The sequence below is a fragment of the Candoia aspera genome, chromosome 8, assembly GCF_035149785.1.
Source record: "Candoia aspera isolate rCanAsp1 chromosome 8, rCanAsp1.hap2, whole genome shotgun sequence".
NCBI classification, from domain to species: domain Eukaryota; kingdom Metazoa; phylum Chordata; class Lepidosauria; order Squamata; family Boidae; genus Candoia; species Candoia aspera.
In genome coordinates, this window is record NC_086160.1 from 64,729,658 (window position 1) to 64,753,158 (window position 23,501).

The 23,501-nt window shown below is 39.7% G+C and overlaps 1 protein-coding gene across 3 annotated transcripts in view; it reads right to left on the minus strand.

The window, feature by feature from the left end:
- The window catches only part of AFF1 (ALF transcription elongation factor 1), a 156,021-nt gene that overhangs the window by 76,451 nt on the left and 56,069 nt on the right, over positions 1–23,501 (minus strand). For 2 of the 3 annotated variants that reach the window (XM_063310427.1, XM_063310428.1), the window contains 2 exons: positions 5,153–5,273; positions 1,768–2,625 (listed from right to left, as the gene is read on the minus strand). The exons of the other annotated variant lie outside the window; for it this stretch is intronic. In XM_063310427.1, the coding sequence (XP_063166497.1) occupies positions 1,768–2,625; positions 5,153–5,273 (979 nt within the window). The remainder of the gene's footprint in view (positions 1–1,767; positions 2,626–5,152; positions 5,274–23,501) is intronic. 3 annotated transcript variants of the gene reach the window in all.

Below are 23,501 nucleotides of genomic sequence, written 5' to 3' on the forward strand. Positions count from 1 at the left end.
TACAAACAGAACTTGTCTTTCTCACACTAAGTTCTCCAACTTTGGATGTCTGAAAACTTTAAACTGGATGGCCTTATAGATCTCAATGACTGCCAGGTTTTAGCAGCCACTGCACAACTTCTCAATATTTACAAAACATTCTAAGGTTACAGAAAGGTATAGTTTTATTATGAACCCTGAATATAAAGAGCAAAATAAATAAAATACATAATGTTTCCAAATGAAGTATCTTAAGTCCAAATGTGTGGCTACGTGAACACCGGAAAGGAGATATGTCAGCATTTCAAGCAACCAAAAGACTGACACAGATTTAGTATTTCTGTAGTGCAAAGTGATTCATAACACAGCGCTCTACTGCAGATTAATAGTAAAGTCAATTCCTCTGTTCAACTGGAAAAGCTAAACTTTTCAGTGCTGCCAGGAGCTGAAACCTACAACAATTAATTCACAGCTGCAAGTGACATACAGCTTTGAAAATTCAATGAGCTAGTCATTATTTGATGAAAAAAGTGATGTCAAAGGAATACACAGGGGAGGCGGAGTGGCATTTTGTGCACTGTTTTCAAGAAAAATCTCCATCGTCCAAAACTCAGTTGCAGTTAGTCCCACATCAGACTTGGGCAGAGCGCTTAGCAATGGCAATGCCTAACTCTGGGAGACTGATTTGAGCTTTTCCCTGGAATCTTCCCATTGCCAATTGAAAATGTGTGATTCTGCAAACGCTTTTTGGAAAATAAGTATACCTAGCTCTCCACTGTTTTTTAATTTTTTCTGTTGCTTTCTTTAATAGCTTTATCATTACTGTCTAAAAGCATAGCAGTGTTTTTAATTTATTATTTCAGGTTTCTCTGATGATGTAATTTGTGAAAGAAAGGTGGGGAGGGGGGGAAAAACCTTTCTAAATAACTGAACAACATCAAAAATATTTGGCCTAATTGTAGAAAAAAATATCCAGGAAATTTGTAACCTCTTGATGCTTATTCCTTTAATGCTATATGGAAGAACTCCAGATTTTTATTATAGACTATACAACAACAATAATAATGCCTTAACTTGGCAGCCCTTTGAACCCTACTAGTTACCAGAGATGCCACCCAACACAAACAAAAGGAAGGAAAAAGGAGCACAACAGTATTCAAGCACGCACATGCCCACACACACAAATTGAAACTCACTGAGTGAAAAGACTACTGTAGCATTATTTTTTGGCCACTTTGCACAACAGGGTAGTGAGCATAGAAGTGCTTGCTCTGATGAGCAGAATTTTTCAAATTCTGGGAAACAGAATTATAATAGACTTTGCCCTCTGCCACTTTCTCCCCTTATCTAAAATATGTCAAAATTCATCCTTCAGCAGATGCAGGGACACACCCATATGTACATATTATCCTATTGAGGATTGTGACTACAAGTCCCACAATCCCATTTGGTCCCATTCTCAGTTCCTGGTGGAAGAAGATGCTCCACTAGAAACTTAAAGCACCCAACATTGCCACTTTTGCTAAGTTTATGCATCCTTTGGTAAGGGGAAATGTTTGGTGCATAGAAAAAACAAATATCCATACCCATACTAGTATTGAGTAGCAACCGATTCTCATCTTAGAGTTCCATAAAGTGAGCTTCTATGGAGCATGTTCAGTTCTGATTATTGTCCTACATAATACTCATGATTATGCACAGCCTATGATTAGGTGTTAATTGTATGAATAATTTTGTTTAATTTTGATGCCAAAGCAAAACCAAACAAAATATAACTGGTACACCAACCTCAATTGGTTCCGCAGGTATTTTCAGTTTGGGCAAGTTGGTCTTGGTGTTGGCTTTTAAATTTGTTATTTTTCCATAGGACTGTTCATGGTATTCCTCTGGTAGTGGCTTGAGTTCGGGTGACTCATCTGGAGCCTGGTCTTGGCCATCCATTGGTCTAACATAGGCAGTGGGTTTCTGTTGTATTGCACTGGTTTTTGATAAGGATGAGGGAAATGTCTGGCTGGAAGGCTGGGCATTGACAGCTACAGTAGCAGTCAAGGTGTCCTCATTTTCATTATCATGTGTGCTGGTCACCAGCTCCTGACTACTTTGCCCGTGGTTTTCAATCTTACTGCTGTGGGATCTGGAACTGACACACTGGCCGGAATGTAGAGGGGACAGAGGTGGTACAGGAGAAGACAATGTAGACAATAAGGGAGAAAGTTCCATAAGTGAGGGTTGTGCCTCACGCGCAGTATCTTTTTCAGTGTATTTTTTACTTTTCTGCTGACATCTACCACTTTGGAGTTCTTCAGTCTTGCAGCTCTTCTCTAGACCTGGCTTCTGATAGCTAGACAATCCAGCACTTTGTGAGGCTGGTTCAACTCTTGAGTGAATTTTTGGGTAGGAGCTGCCCACAGAAGGAACATCTGAACTAAGAGGTCCCACGTGTTTGTGGCTGTTGTTCTGGAATGGGGTGCCAGTCTTTTCAGGAAAGAGTGGGCGATCTAACTTATGTGGGGGGATCAGAGGCATGACGCTTGTAGGAATCCCTATGAAATTTTGATGGAACTGGTTGACGATGAGCTCTTTCATTTCTTCATAATTGCCAAACATTTTCTGAATTCGGCTAGACAGTTCATCTGCTTTGCTAATCTAAAATGAGAAAGAACATCAAACAAAAAAAGCAGTGAAAAAACTGAAAGAGGAACCCATGGCAGAAATAATGTATGAAGCTATGAATTAAACACAGAGAGTTACTTGTCCATCAGACTAAGATCTCACTGATCAATTTGCAACATACAAGAACCTGCAAACTACAATGGCTTGCAGCGTGTTCTTTGCACAAAGTTGCAAAGTTATGCAGCAAAAAGTAATCCACTTCCTCCACCAGTCCTTTGAGGGCATGCTCAGCCTTTGTAACACTTTGCTATTAAGGGAGAGGAGAGTTTTTGAGCCCCAGGCAGATATTTCTATTTATGAGGCAACAACCCAAAACTAGATGGAAAAGAAATGGCACCACAAGTTAAATAAACTCTAAATATAGGTATCTCAATTTATTTATTGTAAACAGTGACAAAAATGTGGCAACAACAAAAATGGCAATAGTCCATGCATTTGAAAAGCTATTGCATTGTTTTTGCTGCTGAACTTCCGGGGAAGAAATGGCGAAATGAGGACAGTGCAGTTGATGACCGCAGTGGAATGAAAAGCTGGTGGGTGGACTGGCTTTTCAAGATTCCTCTCCGGACAAGGTGAGGACTTAGGATTGCCCCCAAGTGCTCCAGACAGTTGCTCCTCACGAGAAGACCGCAAGACAGAGGTCTCTGGTGGGTTTAGAGCTCTGGGAGATGACAGAATAGCCCTCTCACCCAAACTGCAGCCAGAGACTTTATGGACACAGGGTTCACATACTTCCTCTCTAATCACTTTTGGAAATTGCTTGTTAACTGCTTTTCAACTATTAGGAATCTTTGGAATGGCAAGTTTTTTACAGCACCAGGTGAGTTTCCCTCAATCCGTAGCAAAAGAAGTTTGAATTACAAGTTTAAGGACTTTTTTTTTTTTTTGGGAATAAACAGCAAAAGGATGATTAGAACATTGATTTTGGAAGTTACAAACGGACTAAGGGTCCAGATGGATCTGAAATAATATTTTCGAATTAATTATTAGAATCCTTCCCATGAGAAAACGATGTCATTGTGAATTCTTAAAAAAGGAAAACATGATAGGATGAGACTTTGAAGGGTGGACACTAGAGGGAACCAGAAGGAACTAAAGATTACAATTAAAGGAGAAGAGCACTTAAATTTGACTTACTAATGTAGAATGGAACAAAACACTTTAACACTGGACATATTGAAGGATATTTGTGGACGATGGACCTGGAAGTTAATTTTTATATAGAATCTATCATTATAGATAGACTGTCTTTAAAAGATGTTATGGAAGAGGAACAACTTTTACCAGACAAGACTGAGACTGACCAACAGTGGATTTTAAAATGACAGGCTACAAGAATGATATGGAAAAAGATGCTTACACTGGACATACAAAAGAAACCGGCTGATGTCTTAATAATTAAAAGGGATATACAAATAACAAACCAAGAGAGCAACCTGGATAATTTTCCTATATTGGATTTACAAAAGGGGCTTGTTAGAAGTTTTGAAGAATCTTGTGAGAAGGGACAAAGAAAAAATGAAAAGAAATCAAGTTCTAGGACAATATTGGAAGGGACTAAAGATCAAGATTGTTAAAGTAAAAGGAAGGAATTTAAAGTTGGTTTATCTGACCAAGGTTAAAATAGATACTGTATGTTGTTATCTCTGGTAGCCCTTAATAGACTTTTGCTGATCAGGACTTAATGATGAGGTTTTAAGGATTTGTTTATAGATAAGAAAGGAGGTATGACAAGAAGAGATCATTTGTTGTATTTTAAGAGAAGGTGATAAGTTACAAAAATTGTTTATACTTGTGATGAAGAGGGAGGTAATTTCTTTATATATTTCTTTCCTTTTCTCTACTATATTCTTATTTTTTCTTTCTTTTCTATTCTTCTTTTTTGTTTTCTCCCCTTTTCTTCTTTTATTTTTCTTAGTTCGTGCAAGTTTTTATCTTTTTAATTGTAACGCTTAATAAAATTACTTTAAAAAGAAAAAGGAAAAATTATTGCATCTCTTTTGTATCCACTGACCAGCACTGACTGGAACAGTGGGGGGAAAAAGGAAAGGCTAGTTCTTAACAAGCTACCTTGATAAATCATTGCTCTCTATAGCCCTGCAATTTTTGACAATAAACTATCTTCTTAACTTGGAAAAGCTAGAAGCTGAAAATGGGGTCTGCCTGGACTTGGGGATTGGGAGGGGGGGCAAGTGGGTGAATGGTTCAGGAATAAAATAGATATAGACCTTACAGAGGGTTAATGCAACTATTCTACCTGTCACACACATGGGAAAAACTAGCCAGACTGTGGCCCTAAGGTTTTTGAAGGTGGAATAAATGCTTTCAGTTCCTAAAAGCTTAAGCCACCCATACTGAGTACTGCAAAGAGCACTGGCTTTGCACAAAGGATAAACCAAATCTAAGTTTCCAATCCCCATGCAACCAGGAGGCTAACTGGAGCATATAGAACTATAACCTCACTCTTTATATAAGTATAAGGGAGGTATGCAATAGATACCTTGTAAGGCTCTCCAAAAAGGGGGATATCTGCAGGGAATGCTTCTCTTTCCTGGTGCGCTTCCTGATTTCTTCTTTCTTTTGCTTGGATACGGAGCAAATTTCTCTCTTCATTGTACAAGCTGTTGGGAGAACAAGCATTTCATCATGAAAGCAACACGTTTTCAACTGACACTTCTGAAGAATTACAAAAGGAGTTGGGTAATTCTGCGGCTCAGGAAATATGCACATAACGGTTAGATGCACAGCAGAGCACATATCCACTTGTCTGTGGACATACAGGTGGATACATGTATACAGAAAAAGTTTTGGAAAGAAAACACTTTGGCAAATCTTCTGAACTGCAGTACTTCCCAAGATTACCAAGTCATTGTTTAATGTGTTTTAAGGTTGCAGGCAACATACCCTATTCCTGATGTTATTCGTTTCCGCCACTTCTTGGGTTCAACACTTTAGGAAATAATAGCTTTCATACTCACAGCTCACAGAGTGAAGAGGTTAATATTTTGAATTAAATGAAGAAGAGTTGCTTACTACAGCAATACAAGATCTGGTTCTAGTTTGAAACTTACCCAACTTGTCTGGCACCATAGGCAGTTGGGGAGGGGTAAGGAATGTAATGATCTATGCAACAGCTTCCTGGTCTTTCTAAACCTTACACAACTCCACATCTACCTTCACAAATTTCGCAACAGCTATCTTTGTGCCTTAAGACACAAGCATATCCAGGAACAGCTAAATTCCCTGGTATTTATGTGCTTATGAAAAATAGCTATTGCTCTACTCCCTTATGAAAAGTCTCTTTTAAAAGCTGCTCTACTTCCAATCTTTTCTTAAGGACCTAAAAAAAGAAAAAGAAAAGGATTCTGCAACTTCCCCAAAGCAGGGTTTTCCATGATTGAATGAACTGGTATTTTCTCTTCTAATGCTTCATTCTATCTGCCTCCCTTCAAATATTATAGCCCTGACCTGGCCTCATATATCCCACCTCCTCTCCTTCAATCATCTTTGCTCAGACTACTGCCATCTCCTTTGAAGATGGCCCAGAAATTCCAGTTACTAATTGAGACAGAGCACATCACAGATCAATACTTGCAACATCACTGCATCACAGCCTATTGTCATGCTTGATTTAGGATTAGTCTCTCTCCACATACTGCCTTTGGAGTTCTTTGTTCAAGTTTTCCATCTCCCCTCCCAGTGCAGATGTTGACCACTTGAAAAATAATGGCAAATGGTGGTGGAACGCACTCTGTAGAGACACTCACTTTGCATCAACTATAATGAAATTTCAGTGTTTTCTTAAGCTCCTATCCTAACATAAAAGCCATGGTTTGTCAGCACTTTTCTTGCCAAGATCATGAAAGCTGTAACAAATCCTGTTCCCCAAACAATGGCCTCTTTTGGTTTTCATACTTGGATTGAATGTGCAGTTTTACTGCAGGCAGAGAACAGGGGCAGGGAAAAAGGAGCTGCAGTCTTTTCAATCATTTTCAGTGCAAGCAAACTAATGAAAAAGCCGCAGAATATTGATACGTGTGAACCATATCCTTTCAATCAAGGATTTATTCCTTTATCAACACAAGAAGACAGATGTGCAATATCAGGGGAAAACCACGTTATGTAAGAAACCTGGCATGGTTCTATGGGAACCACAATCTGATCTGTACTCTTCTTCTGCTTCCAACATTTTTAGCTATATTAATTTACAACGCCTAGTGGTGCTAATACTGCAGCATTCAGCCAACCTTGACTGATCTTGAAAAACGCTAAACAGACTACCAGGATGGGTGACTACCAGAACCCTAAGTTAGATTTAAAAGTAAAATAATAACAACAAATCAAAATCATAGAAAAGACAGTAGAAAACCACTTCTGTACTGTTGCCTAGGGAAAAAAAGTGTTCATGTAGTTATCAGGAGCTGAGCTTGACTGGAGAAGGAGGCATTTATCAATTTTAGAGGTGTACATTAATCAGCAAGGATTCCCAGGTTGTAACGAGTTCAGTAACATCTATGGTTAAGATTACAATTAAAGGCTGGGGGAAAAGAAAAAAGAAAAGCCCTGGCTTCAGCCTAACCCTACAGAGTGGATTGCATGGTGTTTTTTTAATTGGTGGTGTCAGATTAAATTTGTAATGTATACTTAAGAGACTGGATTGACATCTGGAATGTTTCCACTGCAACACAGTGCAGTGAGTTCTTGCCAATTTCTTTGTGTCACCTACAACCCTTTCTACTGATCAAAATTACATTAATGAATGCAGTGAACTTTAGTAACTTTCTTTCTGTCCATCAAATTGTGTGTGTACAAAGGTATACATTTTCCACAGAACTATCAACCATGCTGGCAAACAGAGACTGTGGTTATCAATAAATAATTTTAATTCCCACTAGCCAAAGTTTATTCCCAATAGTCAAAGTTACACAAAGTAACATTTCTGCATACTCAACTCTCCCCCCTTGATAACAATCCCATAAAGTTAAGGTTAAGCTGATAAAACAGTCCTACTCATATCTACTGAAAGGGAACTCCATAAAGAGCTTCCTTTCAGAGGGCTATTCTAACTACTGAATATGAATATTTGGCAACTGTTATTATTTCTAAAAATACTAGTAAAGTAACTACCAGTGTACAATTGAACAGCTTGGTGAGATTTTCATGCTGGGAGAATCGTATCAATAAAGACAGCTTTTGCTCCACGCAATCTGATCCATTCATAAGTCATCATTTGACACCATCTATATTCTACGTTTTCCCACAAAGATCAGGCAGTTGGAATTCAGAACAGGAACACCTTTTTGGTCACTGCACCAGGCATTCAATCTTCCTCTGCAAACAGGCCCCCATGTACTACTGCAATCTTTGTTTTAGAGGATGTTTGGGGGAAGAGAGTGTTTTTGCTGCAGGATGCATTTTCCATTAAGTGCGACTGTTTTACCATGTTGGTCCTCACACATAAATGCAGTAGCTAATAGTTGCTTTGAATGTCTTTTTAAGCAAAACAACAAACACTTTTTTTAAAAATGTGAATTCCATATGAATAGAATCTAGATTCTTTTGCTAGACCAACTTCCTCTCATTTTCATTTTTTAGAATACTTAGATATTTTTCAATGAGGCGGTTTATTAGTATAGTCCACTGGTTACAGGACAAAGTAGATAAGTCACCTGAATTCAGGCTACGCAAGGAAGTTCTACTATAGTCTTCCTATTGGTGAAGAAGAATTGTTCCCTTCTGCAATAGAAATGAGGGTGATAGCATATAAACTCTACTAGTTGGATGTAATGTTACTGGCTGGGATATAGTTGTGGATTTTTCATTTATCACATCTGAAGCTCATCTCTCAAGATATCTTACTCTGAGAAAGAACAGGAGGTTCCAACACTCAATCTACACAAAATGGCACACCCATAGGAAATGTGTACAAATCAATAGCATTATGAGCAACCTTCTCAAGAGAACACTTCAGCTTTTCTGCACTGTGCCAATTTTAGCATAGTACAACTGAAGGAACCATAACCATACCTACAGCAAGCCATCAAAAAGGCTGCACTTTGACTGCACGGTCACCCAGAGGCCAAAGGAACTATTTCTGGTTTAAAAGGACAGGGATTTTGAATTAATAAGCAAATACGGAAAAAGAACAGTTTATTTTCACTGAAGGAGTCAAGACTCAAATTCTAATGAATTAACTGCTTCACGGCACAAATAGTAACATCAACGAAACTGGAATGGAAAGTAGTTTGGTAGAGGCCATACAGATGAATTAACCACAAGCTTAAAGCCAAGACTGGCTTAAATGCACCAGCTCATTTCCTTGTTAATGATTATGTGCCATCAAGTTGCTGTTGACAACCATGTAGATAGATTTTTCTCCAGGGTAAAATGAGGAATATTACTGATGGGTTATTTATGAAAAGATACAGCCACTGCTCCAAATTTTAAATCATGTAACTACTGTGGAGGTAACAGGCTTAATCTATGCATGCTGCAATTTCTCCGTCACTATTGCTTAAATTGCCCTAATCCTACTTTCTGTCTTTTTTTCAAATCAGAAATACTGCACTGCCTCCTTTATTACTATGCCTGCACAAAATAGGCCTCTGCCTACGTGTCTTCCAAATAACTGCCTTGCCATTACCATGCTGTTTTAAAGACAATTATTTAAAGAGGGGTAGATGGGTGTTGACAGAAATTTGAAAAATAAACAAACGAATAAACAAACAAACAAACAAATAAAGGATAGAAGGAATTGAAGCCAAATTAACACTATTTTGCTGGTTATGAACCAAATAAACTATTCTCTCTCTCTCTCTCCCCCCCCTCTTCCTCTCTCTGAACACTTCAAAATTATTATTATTATTATTTATTAAATTTATATCACTGCCCATCTCCCCCAATGGGGGACTCTGGGCGGTTTACAATAAATAGCATTAAAACATAGCCACATAAAAATTACATTAAAATATACATTATTGCCTTTACTGTTCCCATCTGAGCATCTACTAATGGTTAAATATATTTTGCTAAGCTCTGGTGTATTTAGGATATAACTACCATATTAAAATAATGAAGAAACACAATGAATTCTTTTCATCCCCCCACATCTTCCAAAAGTAAGAAAAAACCCAAAACTATGCATGCATTAAATGTTCATTCAGGCTTTTTGCAAAAGAAGAAAGGAATGGAGTGGGGTGAAGAATACAGGCAAAAATTAATACCAGTTAAGACTGTGTTACAAGTATTTACATTGAAAGAAAATGCTTCACATCCAATTAGACCATATTCAACTATATCCCTTATTTTAAGCGGGATGATGTACATTCAAAAGTAAATGGAAATGATAACCTACTTCACCTTGATTTTTAGTTTGTGTTATATATTGACAAGTCAAATCAACGTTATATTTTTATTCCATGTGATAACCCTGCAAGTGGAAGAAAAACTCAAAAACTGAAAGCTGAAATTGCATGAACCTATATAAAGTCCACTTTAGAAAAATAATAATCATTAATTTTTCTGAATAAACAATTTTGGCTAGTGGAAAACCTTGAAGTACTACTGCATCATAACACTTTTTTGTTTTGTACACTGAACGAAACAAACTGTTAGACCTGCTTTCAATTCCATTTTTCTTGCAGAAGTTTAAATGCTTAAAGAAGTTTTCCAAAACGTTGCAAGATTTGTGGTTCATGCATTATATTTTAGTGTACGGAAGCTGATAGCTGTGGCACATGCATAAATACAGCAGGTTTGAGGCATATTAAGCTAAGGATTATTTGCTTTTCAGCAAACTAGTCTGTCAATTCTCAAGCACTAAAATTAAGATGTCAAAGTCAGAAAAACTGAACTGTAGCCATTAAGAGCTGCATGTTACTGGAAAACAGCTTCTGAGACCTTTCAATGCATAATATCCATCATCATCATCCAACCTAGCATATACAATATGATGTTGTTTACTTAAATTGTATACACAATGTTATTTTATTTATATATCCAAAATGGTTCACTGAGGTTGTTAGGGAGCCATGGACTGTTTGACTGTAGCCTCAGAAGCTGCTGAAGTTCCCTTATCAGTCCTCCTGACTTCAACAGGAAGAGTTCTCGGGACAAACAGATAGATTTGCAGTTATATGAATCTGAATGCAAGGATACTTGGCAAGACTAAGATGTTTATTGGCAACATCACAGTAGCACCTAAGAGCTCACATTACTCTCTCTGTGCTGGGCAGAAAGTCCTATCAACAGAAGTTAAATAAGGGGTGAATGAAACAGTTTCTACGGTCTATGACAATTGTTTTCACTATTTATTGATATTCAAATTGAGGGCTATAATTAACTTTGTTTCCAAGTCTACTTCCAGAATTTGTTGCTAACTTATAAGGCTCTAAATGATTTACAGCCCAAGGATTTGCTGGCACTTCCCCTCTGATGCAGATCAGGGTAACTTTTAGGATTTTTGTAAGAAGGCTTGCAAATGGATGTAGACCAGCTAAGTGTTTTTCAGCTGTGCCACCAAGTTCTGAAAATCCTTGCCTCTGGAAGTGCATCTGGCACCCTCAATTTAGCAAGTCTGTTAAACTTTTAAAATACAGTTTTTCATCCAAGCCTTTATAGTTATTTGGGATACTACTATATTCTTGATCTACTTATAGTTTTATTTATTGACTTTATTTTTTGTAATTGTTACAATTTTATCTTCATTTTGTATATTAACTTTTTTGAAAGTATGCATACAAATTTAATAACATCAGCAACAAAACACTGACACTGTATTTACTATTCTTAAGGTGTCTAGGAAACAAGGCAGTCACCACATATTAGCATTATCTGGCATTACCAATCTATTCAAAAGGTTCCAGGTTTTGTATTTCAATCCTGAATGCATTTTGAAACACTCAACCTTTGAGATGTCAGTGTTTCTTTTGAAGAAACTGTAAGAGAAGTACTTCCCTACTCATATTTACATGGCCCATGCAGTATTTCTTCAGCAAAGGATCATTACCTTGTCGTGGTGCTGGAGCTTGAGCACCTCAATGATGCCATGAGCTAAACCGTGAAGGGCCACCCAAGACAGGAAGGTCATGACAGAGAGGTCAGAATAAATGAGATCCCTGGGGAAGGTGATGGCAACCCACCCCAGTATTCTTGCCGTGAAAACTAAATGGATCAGTACAACCAGAGATATGTTGGTATACCATCGGAAGATGAGGCCCCCAGGTCGGAAGATGGTCAAAATGCTACTGGGGAGGAACAAAGGATGAGTTCAACTAGCCCCAGACGTGATGACGCAGCTAGCTCAAAGCTGAAAGGACGGCTAGCGGCCGACGGTGCTGGTGGTGAACGGCGAATCCGATGTTCTAAGGATCAACACACCATTGGAACCTGGAAGGTAAGATCTATGAGCCAGGGCAAATTGGATGTGGTTATTGGTGAGATGTCAAGATTAAAGATAGACATTTTGGGCGTCAGCGAAGTGAAATGGACTGGAATGGGCCACATCACATCAAATGACCACCAGATCTTCTACTGTGGACAAGAGGACCACAGAAGAAATGGAGTAGCCTTCATAATTAACAGCAGACCACGGAACAACAGACTGGTTTAAGATTGGGAAAGGAGTACGGCAGGGCTGTATACTCTCACCCTACCTATTCAACTTGTATGCAGAACACATCATGCGACAAGCTGGCCTTGAGGAATCCAAGGCTGGAGTTAAAATCTCTGGAAGAAACATTAACAATCTCAGATATGCAGATGATACCACTTTGATGGCTGAAAGTGAAGAGGAACTGAGGAGCCTTATGATGAAGGTGAAAGAAGAAAGTGCAAAAGCTGGCTTGCAGCTAAACCTCAAAAAAACCAAGATTATGGCAACCAGCTTGATTGATAACTGGCAAATAGAGGGAGAAAATGTAGAAGCAGTGAAAGACTTTGTATTCCTAGGTGCAAAGATTACTGCAGATGCTGACTGCAGTCAGGAAATCAGAAGACGCTTAATCCTTGGGAGAAGAGCAATGACAAATCTCGATAAAATAGTTAAGAGCAGAGACATCACACTGACAACAAAGGCCCGCATAGTTAAAGCAATGGTGTTCCCTGTAGTAACATATGGCTGCGAGAGCTGGACCATAAGGAAGGCTGAGAGAAGGAAGATCAATGCTTTTGAACTGTGGTGTTGGAGGAAAATTCTGAGAGTGCCTTGGACTGCAAGAAGATCCAACCAGTCCATCCTCCAGGAAATAAAGCCAGACTGCTCACTTGAGGGAATGATATTAAAGGCAAAACTGAAATACTTTGGCCACATAATGAGAAGACAGGACACCCTGGAGAAGATGCTGATGCTGGGGAGAGTGGAAGGCAAAAGGAAGAGGGGCCGACCAAGGGCAAGATGGATGGATGATATTCTAGAGGTGACGGACTCGTCCCTGGGGGAGCTGGGGGTGTTGACGACTGACAGGAAGCTCTGGCGTGGGCTGGTCCATGAAGTCACGAAGAGTCGGAAGCGACTAAACGAATAAACAACAAGGGAGAGTGGAAGGCAAAAGGAAGAGGGGTCGACCAAGGGCAAGATGGATGGATGATATTCTAGAGGTGACGGACCCGTCCCTGGGGGAGCTGGGGGTGTTGACGACCGACAGGAAGCTCTGGTGTGGGCTGGTCCATGAAGTCACGAAGAGTCGGAAGCGACTAAACGAATAAACAACAACAACATCTAACATCACAGTGATCCAAATATACACCCCAACCACAGATGCTGAAGAAGCTGAAGTAGAGCAGTTCTATGAGGATCTGCAGCACCTACTGGACAACACGCCTAAAAGAGATGTTATTTTCATCACAGGAGACTGGAATGCTAAGGTGGGCAGTCAAATGACACCTGGAATTACAGGTAAGCATGGCCTGGGAGAACAAAACGAAGCAGGACATAGGCTGATAGAATTTTGCCAAGACAACTCACTCTGCATAACAAACACTCTCTTCCAACAACCCAAAAGACGGCTTTATACGTGGACTTCACCAGATGGATAACACCGAAATCAGATTTACTACATCCTTTGCAGCCAAAGGTGGCGGACATCTATACAGTCAGTAAAAACAAGACCTGGAGCTGACTGTAGTTCCGATCACAAACTTCTTCTTGCACAATTTAGGATCAGACTAAAGAGATTAGGGAAGACCCACAGATCAGCTAGATATGAGCTCACTAATATTCCTAAGGAATATGCAGTGGAGGTGAAGAATCGATTTAAGGGACTGGATTTAGTAGATAGGGTCCCGGAAGAACTATGGACAGAAGTTCGCAACATTGTTCAGGATGCGGCAACAAAATACATCCCAAAGGAAGAGAAAACCAAGAAGGCAAAATGGCTGTCTGCTGAGACATTAGAAGTAGCCCAAGAAAGAAGGAAAGCAAAAGGCAACAGTGATTGGGGGAGATATGCCCAATTAAATGCAAAATTCCAGAGGTTAGCCAGAAGAGATAAGGAATTATTTTTAAACAAGCAATGCGTGGAAGTGGAAGAAGACAATAGAATAGGAAGGACAAGAGACCTCTTCCAGAAAATTAGAAACATCGGAGGTAAATTCCAGGCCAAAATGGGTATGATCAAAAACAAAGATGGCAAGGACCTAACAGAAGACGAAGAGATCAAGAAAAGGTGGCAAGAATATACAGAAGACCTGTATAGGAAGGATAACAATATCGGGGATAGCTTTGACGGTGTGGTCAGTGAGCTAGAGCCAGACATCCTGAAAAGTGAGGTTGAATGGGCCTTAAGAAGCATTGCTAATAACAAGACAGCAGGAGACGACGGCATCCCAGCTGAACTGTTCAAAATCTTGCAAGATGATGCTGTCAAAGTAATGCATGCTATAAGCCAGCAAATTTGGAAAACACAAGAATGGCCATCAGATTGGAAAAAATCAACTTATATCCCCATACCAAAAAAGGGAAACACTAAAGAATGTTCAAACTATTGAACAGTGGCACTCATTTCACATGCCAGTAAGGTAATGCTCAAGATCCTGCAAGGTAGACTTCACCAATTCATGGAGCGAGAATTGCCAGATGCACAAGCTGGGTTTAGAAAAGGCAGAGGAACTCGGGACCAAATTGCCAATATCCACTGGATAATGGAAAAAGCTAGGGAGTTTCAGAAAAACATCTATTTCTGTTTTATTGACTATTCTAAAGCCTTTGACTGTGTGGACCATAACAAATTGTGGCAAGTTCTTAGTGGTATGGGGATACCAAGTCATCTTGTATGCCTCCTGAAGAATCTGTATAATGACCAAGTAGCGACAGTAAGAACAGACCACGGAACAACGGACTGGTTTAAGATTAGGAAAGGAGTACGGCAGGGCTGTATACTCTCACCCTACCTATTCAACTTGTACGCAGAACACATCATGCGACATGCTGGGCTTGAGGAATCCAAGGCTGGAGTTAAAATCGCTGGAGGAAACATTAACAATCTCAGATATGCAGATGATACCACTTTGATGGCTGAAAGCGAAGAGGAACTGAGGAGCCTTATGATCAAGGTGAAAGAAGAAAGTGCAAAAGCTGGCTTGCAGCTAAACCTCAAAAAAACCAAGATTATGGCAACCAGCTTGATTGATAACTGGCAAATAGAGGGAGAAAACGAAGAGGTAGTGACAGACTTCATATTTCTAGATACAAAGACTACTGCAGATGCTGACTGCAGTCAGGAAATCAGAAGACGCTTAATCCTTGGGAGAAGAGCAATGACAAATCTCGATCAAATAGTTAAGAGCAGAGACATCACACTGACAACAAAGGTCCGCATAGTTAAAGCAATGGTGTTCCCCGTAGTAACATATGGCTGCGAGAGCTGGACCATAAGAAAGGCTGAGAGAAGGAAGATCGATGCTTTTGAACTGTGGTGTTTGAGGAAAATTCTGAGAGTGCCTTGGACTGCAAGAAGATCAAACCAGTCCATCCTCCAGGAAATCAAGCCAGACTGCTCACTTGAGGGAATGATATTAAAGGCCAAACTGAACTACTTTGGCCACATAATGAGAAGACAGGACACCCTGGAGAAGATGCTGATGCTAGGGAGAGTGGAAGGCAAAAGGAAGAGGGGCCGACCAAGGGCAAGGTGGATGGATGATATTCTAGAGGTGACGGACCCATCCCTGGGGGAGCTGGGAGTGTTGACGACCGACAGGAAGCTCTGGCGTGGGCTGGTCCATGAAGTCACGAGGAGTCGGAAGCGACTAAACGAATAAACAACAAATGCAGTATTTATGATTTTAAAATGATTCTACAATTTGTTTTCTTCCGTACCCAGATGCACTGATGGCCATTAGTTTCATCCTTGCAGCAGTGAAGAAAAGAAAGGGGAGAGGAGTTGTTAGAAATCAAACACAAATGCTTCATATTTCAGGTCAAATACACAGCACCTTTTCCTGTTAAAGATTAAGGAATATGTAATGGTAGAAAACCATCAAATACGATCATTTCTCATTAAAGCTACAATTGTCCTGCCATGAGAAGCACTAGATTCAGATTTCTCAAAACCATTCCTTCCATCTTTTCATAAAAGCCAAGGTTATTAAAAATAAATGAAATGAAATGAAATAAAATAGAGTAAAATAAAATCACAACTGATATTTATCATGAGACTAGTCACACAAACTCCTGTTGTTTCTTCCTGAAATCTTGACAGGAAGACTTCTAACAGTGAGAAGCCACCATTCAAAATATTTGCACAGCATCTGATGCAGATGTGAAATTCAGTCAAGTTTCCCTGGATGGTTGGCACTCCCCTGCAACCCCTGCTGCTTTTCATCTAGCAGTCAAGGTGACCATCTGCTCCTCTCTCACTGCAGCTGTGTTGAGCCTCCCCCAGATGTTCATGGACATATCTTGGCATGGCAAGATTAAGAAATCCCCTCTAGGTCTTTCTGGACTGTTTGAAGTATGAGATACCTTTTACTCTGGCTGTGTAGATATAAAACATAAACACTTTGTATCTAACAATATTGAAAAGGTTCAGTATTTCATAACCTGTTGTAAATTAGGAGAGTACATGTAGCTTGAAAAAGGATGACTGGTGAACCTTGAGGAGGAGCGTAGCTTGGATCTTGGAACTTGCAACCTCTCCCACAAGAAAGTAAATTACAGAGAAAGACAAGCTTAAAGTACTTCAACAAGTGGCAGAATTCACTGTAAGAAGAATAAAACAAAGACTAGGCGAGTCTAAGGGTGCAAACTTTTGGGCTTCCTAGAACTCTTCACTGAGGTGAAGAAAAAAGGTATAAATCAAAAGAGGGAGTGCAGAGTCACTGAGGTTGAAACCACCTGAATTTAGTTTCAGTGAGGTAGAAGATGGGAATAGACTGCGGATATTCAAATAAAATTTATCAGGGGCTGAAAGTTTTCTGTGTTGTTCTGCTGGGCTGAAAAAAGAAAAACAAAAACCAAACATCTTAATACACCTCTGAAATTACCAAATCTCCCTATTTGCCACTAAATCCTATGCAGATAGTAAACTGTTTGAAAAGGTGTAAATGACCAGCTATGCAAAAAAAAAAAAGGGGGGGGGGGAATTGCCATTCCAGGGGGCTTTGTGAGAAGGAAAGGCAAATTGGTAATGTTTAACTTACTCTTCTATGTGTAAAATAATTAAAATTGAGACAGACTGATTGACAGGGTTGGGGTCTCAGAAGGGGGAAGATATCTCCAGGCATTGTGCCCTGATCCATGGAGTAAGCTTTCAAGGATTTATCTTTTGTTGGATCAGTTTGCTGGGTTTAAGGAACAAAATATATTATATCTCAGCAGGGCTGTTCAAAAACACAACAGAGGAGGGAGAGTGCAGAATACAAAGGATGGAATGTGCTTACATTCAGTCAAATGGGGAGGGTTAATTAGCACATCAAAGGTGCAAGACAACAAAAGGGAAAAAAATCTGCAGCAAGCAGTCAGCTTGATAAGAGAGTTGGGGGTATCAAATATTTAACAGGGCTGTCACCCTTTTGTCTTCCAGTCCCTCCTACCCCAGATCTCCTCCATCTTTAACTGCTGCAGTGACTGACAGAACACTGAATAGGATCTTCCACCCACATTGCTGCTGCTTGGGTATGCTGGGAAAATTTTTTTACTTGCCAACTCTTTGCTAGTCAGCAGCTATTAAGTGTAAGAGGACTCTACCAAAGGGAATGGGAAGGAAAAGCATGGCCTCTGCTTACAGCACAGGTCCATTACTGAGGGCCTAGCCTGCATGTAGCATTCAGGCCTCTAAGTCTGGGGTGTAGAGACTGGTGAATCAGGGAACATGCATATTTCTGCAGTAATTTTTTTAAAAAAAATTATAAATAAAAGAATCTCCTCTAAAAGCTTCTCTCAGATTGTAAGGAAAGTTGGGAGTAATCATAACAACTGGGTTTAATTAATGGAATATAAATGTCTTTTTTTTTTAAAAAAAAAATGTGCCATCAAGTCAGTGTTGATTTTTGGTGACCATACAGCTGGACCTTCTCCAGGATAATCTGTCTCCAACCTGGCTTTTCAGATCTTCCAACACTGCACTCATTGCTGCTGTAATTGAGTCCATCCACCTTCTTGCTAGTAATCCTCTTCTCCTCTTTCCTTCCACCTTTTCCAGCATTATGGACTTCTCAAGGGAGTTGGGTCTTCACATAATGTGCCCCAGTTATAATAATCTGTGTCTGGCCATTTCTGCCTTGAGTGAGGACTCTGGATTGACTTGTTTAATGATCCATTTGCTTTCTTGGCTATCCATGGTGTTCCCAGGAGTCTTCTCCAACACCAAAGAGCAAAACTCTTTCTATCCTGCTTCTTCAAAGTCCAAGTTTTACTTCCAAAGAGTCACAGGGTAAATCATAATTAATTAATAATCAATAATAACTCTTTCAATAAAACATACTTTTGGTCCTAGCCTGACCCACTGCTCTGCCTAGTTTATGGAGTGGGCCTCTAACTTGCCACTCAAAACCAAATGCAGCTCTTAGCCCACAAGATATACCCTCTGGCCTACTGAAATGGGGCAAAGTAGGTTTCCATACATTACATTACAGCTATGTCCTGTTGCTTTAGTGAACCAGCTTGGGAGAAAACCCCTTGAAGCAATTAGAAATAGCAAAGGAAGAAGGTTTAACTCTTCTCAGCCTTGTCTCAAGTCTACCTCCTAATGATTTGCTTGCAAACCCAATATTCTGGAGGACTGGCTATGCTGCCTGAAGCAGTTTGTAGTTGGCAGCAAAAACATTTGGACCCAGATTAGGGAAAAATTGCATCATTTTTTAAAAAAAGTATCTTTATAAGAATCAAATCCATCCAAAGGGAGATGGGGGTGGGAAAGCAAGATCCCAAATACAATTTCACTCCAACTTAAAAAAGAAATCTAATAGATGAATACAAAATTCACCAGAATTTCAGATTTCTCTTATCGATTTTCTTCTTTCCTTCCTTAAGGGAGCTTTGAGGTCTCCAATGAGGTGGCGACAATGGGGATTCCTGACGTTATTTTTAAGAATGCTGCCGAGCCTCCCATGAGACCCAAAGGCATTCCTAGAAAATAAAATGGACAGCTGCAGCTTGATGGTTTGTTTAGAAATGGTAGAAAAAGAACAAAGATAAGTAAGAATGCAAGGGAGCATTGGGGGTGTGGGTATGACAGGTTGCATTTTGGTGAACTGGTGCTTTCCAACTGGTTATACAACCCATGGCAGCTATTATGTGCAGGGGGGGAGGAAACAGTCACTCAAGAATGGCAGTGGTCGAATGCCAAATGGGTCCACCAGCCCCTCCCCCAAAGTGAGGCCTATAGATATTAGACTGTGGCTCTGCAGTAACAGATTGTGTTTTTTAAACTTCTGTACAATGCTTACTTTTAAAAAGTCCTTACATTATCCACCCAGAGTCATTGAGAGTCAGGCAGCATATAACAATAACAAATTATTGTTATTGATAATACCATATTCCCAGTATGCCTACAGTTATACTGTTCTTTTTTCCTGGTCTTGTTCCTACCTGTTAAAGAGAAATTTAAGCCACATAAATTATCATGGTTTTTGGTTTATGCATTCATCTCAATGCCAAAATAAAAACTACTTTCTCTCATCCATGGCTGATAGCGTGCTGCTTAAGGCACTGAAGCAGGACCAGTAATAAAAATGATTGGCAACTCTAAGATAGGTATGTACTATAATGCTCCAAATATTCTAATGATAATCACAGCAGCCTCTTTTGAAAAAGCAAAAGGCTTCTATCTTCAATAAATTTCTACATAGATTCATCTGCCTGGGAACACTGCAATTTTGCCATAAAGCCCTGTTGTATTGCAGAGAAGACAGAAGACAGTTTTGTGTTGAGAATTCCTTGGTTCTGAAATAATTGAATAGAAGAACTTTAGTTTCAACTTAAAAAAAAAACTTCTCTCTGCAACCCTTGCTTCTTTTTTTCATTTCTTTTAAAAAAAAAATTCTGATAAACAAGGGAGAAAGCTTCTTAAAGCTGTCTTCATAAAACCTAAGTGTCTGACTGTAAAACAAATTCTGGTCCTTTGACAAGGAAGAGATATTCTTTTTAAATATGAGATTTGTGGAAATTCATTCTCAGAAAAAATAGACCATTCAAGTAAAAGCAACGTAATATTTTTCAAGGATGTTCGCAGGGCATGGGGGAAAAAACGGTCAAGGTGGTGGCCGCAACAGTTTGATCAAAGCTCTGTCCATTTTTACACCCACAAAAAGTGGGCAGAATGTCAATCATGCCATGGCAGCCCTCTTGACTTTTTTGACCACACCCTGCGGATACCTCTGATACTTTTAAAAACTTATTATTTAGGATGTTTTGGGCAAAGGGGTTATAATTTTTCAGTTACAACGAACTTGTGGCTAAAATAAGTACAGAGACAAGTTGAGTGTTAGATAAACTGAATGACAAAGAGAATATTTAACTTTGACCTTCTAAAGGTTCTCCCCCAATATAAACTGCCCTCCATCTTTAGAGCAGTGAGTACAGGTTTAAAACAAATCAGTAGCACACCATTTAGCCTAAGAGCAGAGAAAAGAAGGCGAGCTGAACTCAGTTACCTGTAGCAAGGTTTTACTATTAACTATCTTACACTTCGGGGAATTTGCTACAGCAATCGGAGAATCCATGCCTTTGAAGAAGAATGTGCCCAATGATCAGTGCGTGGTCAGCAGCAAATGAAGGACGGCTTTGATAGGCACAAAATTACTTAGCATAGCCTATTTAATCACTTGCCACAGCAGGTGGCCATACTTAAGTGGCTTGGCTGATTTTTTTTTTTTTTAAAAGGCTACATGAAGCCAGAGCTGGTACTCGGATTAGGAAGTAGCAAGAAATCCCATACCACAGACTGGACTGTCAAGTCAAAAAAAATATCCCACGCTGGTGCCAAACCAACTAGATGGAAGTGTCTCTGTGGCCCGGTGGAGCTCAACTCCAAGAAAATTTTATCCTGATCAAATCACTCCCAATTTCCTATTGCATCCATATATGCAAGAAAAGGGTTCTCATATAACAGTCTTAAATAATGCTCTCTCTGTGCAGTTTTACGAATTACTCATGCTTTCAGCTCTTTTCCCCCAGAAGTTACGTAACTGATGTTCCACCTAAAAAACTGGATCCTGGGCCTATAATCAGGTCAATTAGATAATCTCATACACTTATTGTTTTCACACCTGTTAAAAATGCATGGTAACCATGAAGTTTTGAAACCATGAATTCACAACAATGTTATTTTTCCTTCTCTCCAAGAACATCATGTCCTGCCAAACCAGTATTTGGAGAGCAAGTAAGATCAAAGGACAAGGCAGACATGGGAATCAGGTTTCTTAATGTCACAACGCTCATATATTAGATGCAGAAAAGTCAGCACCTAGAATAATCATTCTGCTGTAATCTAGCAGATCTAGGAAGCAGGACAGAGATTTGGGGAGAGATTCCCAAAAGCACACAAGGGACAATAAATTCTCAAGGCCCTCCTATGGGGTCTTATGGGACAATGTAAGCAGATTACTACCTTGGAAATGGTTGAGGGAAGAGAAATGCAAAATTAGTCATTGTCCTACATTAGCGACTCTTGGGAAAATTAAGCACAACTCACAACAGAAAAGCAGCATTATCTTCTCTAGAAAGTAATGAATGTCACCACCTCCACCAACAGAAATCATTGTCTTGGTATACTGTGGTTGTGAAGATATCTTGTGAGCTTAGATATGCCTGCCAACTCCTCCTTGACAGTCAACAGGTTCCTGTCCCACTTGACCTCTTTTCAAAAAATTATTATCCTAATTAAAAATAGCAATACATGAGAAGCCAGCCTGCTGCAGAGCCTACTGACAGCCTCCAGCATATTTATTTATAAAAACTATGCTTGGAGTTACCGCAAGATACCATTCTGGTCACCATCCTGTTCACGGGCCAAGAGGAAATGAGTGAGGTCAATCTTGATCACTGAAGATGACTGGAAGCAGAGTTCGACTTCAGCAACATAAAGGACTGCTGGAATCTAACTCCATTTCCTCGTCAATTGCATCTTCGGGAGTCTGAGAATGGCTTGGGTCCCACATAGCCCAAAGATGTTATTTTTTTGGCAGGGGGAGGGGGGAATAGTGGGTTGTTACAGGCTAGTCCTTTGTTTGGACGTGCTGCTTTCTTGTCCAGAACATAAAATATAAGACTGGGTTCTAGGAAGCATCCTAGGGGGATGGAGGGAGTAGGACTTTGTTTTATATTAAATGTCATGCCTAAAATGGCAGCCATTTTGTGTAGAGGGCGTAGGAATGGTCTTGAAGTACAGGAGGAAGAGACACTACCAAGACAATGGTCAAATAAGAGGGGCTTGAGCTCAGACCAAGAAAATAACGTGAGAAAACCTCTCAGACAAGCTCCTCCCTTGTTCACATGAAGTTAAAGTGAGGGAGAGGGAAGCACAATCAGACGTGCAAGATTCTGCTACAGTAGCTGTTACAGTAAAAAGCAGCACTGACCTACATGGCATTGGTTTCTTAGTCTGGTCTACCTTGCTGGGCTGACATTTTGTGACTAACCTTGGTAACCATTCTGTGAGAACACCAAGTATATATTCTCAAAAATATGCCTACCAGGTCAAAAAGACAGTCCATCTCTAACATGATATTTCCCCATTGGTAAAATAAAACAGATATTGAAAGAGCATAAAAGCATAAATGACTGGCAGGAGTAATTACTAGGTGCTTCTTGATTTTACAAGAGTGAAACTCCAGGAAATACTCTAGTTAGCTCTTCAAAGTCTTTCCAACTATGTAAACTGCGACTGCAGTGGACTGTGGATTGTACCACCTACTTAAGGGCAACTGTTATTCTTCCCTGGCACACAACCCTTCATTTAACCAAGCGTTGTGTTGTGTTTTGTACACAACGAATTCATTTCTTTTGGTCACAGGCCACTCAGGATACAGTACTTAACATTGCAAAATTTCACTTCAATTTATTTTGGGAGAACAAACTTGCCTTTCACCTGTCCAACTTACTGCATCCGTTTGTTGGCATGCAGCTATTCACCTGTCAGGCTTCACCATAATTAGAGTTATGGGCACACACATTGTTAGCAATGGTCGTGGCAGTAAGGAATTTATGCAGCTAACATATGTCAATACAAAAAGTGATCTTTGACAGTATGTACTGCCCATGGAATACTGGCCCCCTACAGTTTTCAGAATCTTAATCTTTCCCTAAATCAAATGATTAATCTAACCAACATCCTGAAATCATCAGCTATTTTACATCCAGCATGTACCTTTTCTAAAAAAAGAAATAGATCATGTGTGCAAACGTTCACAAC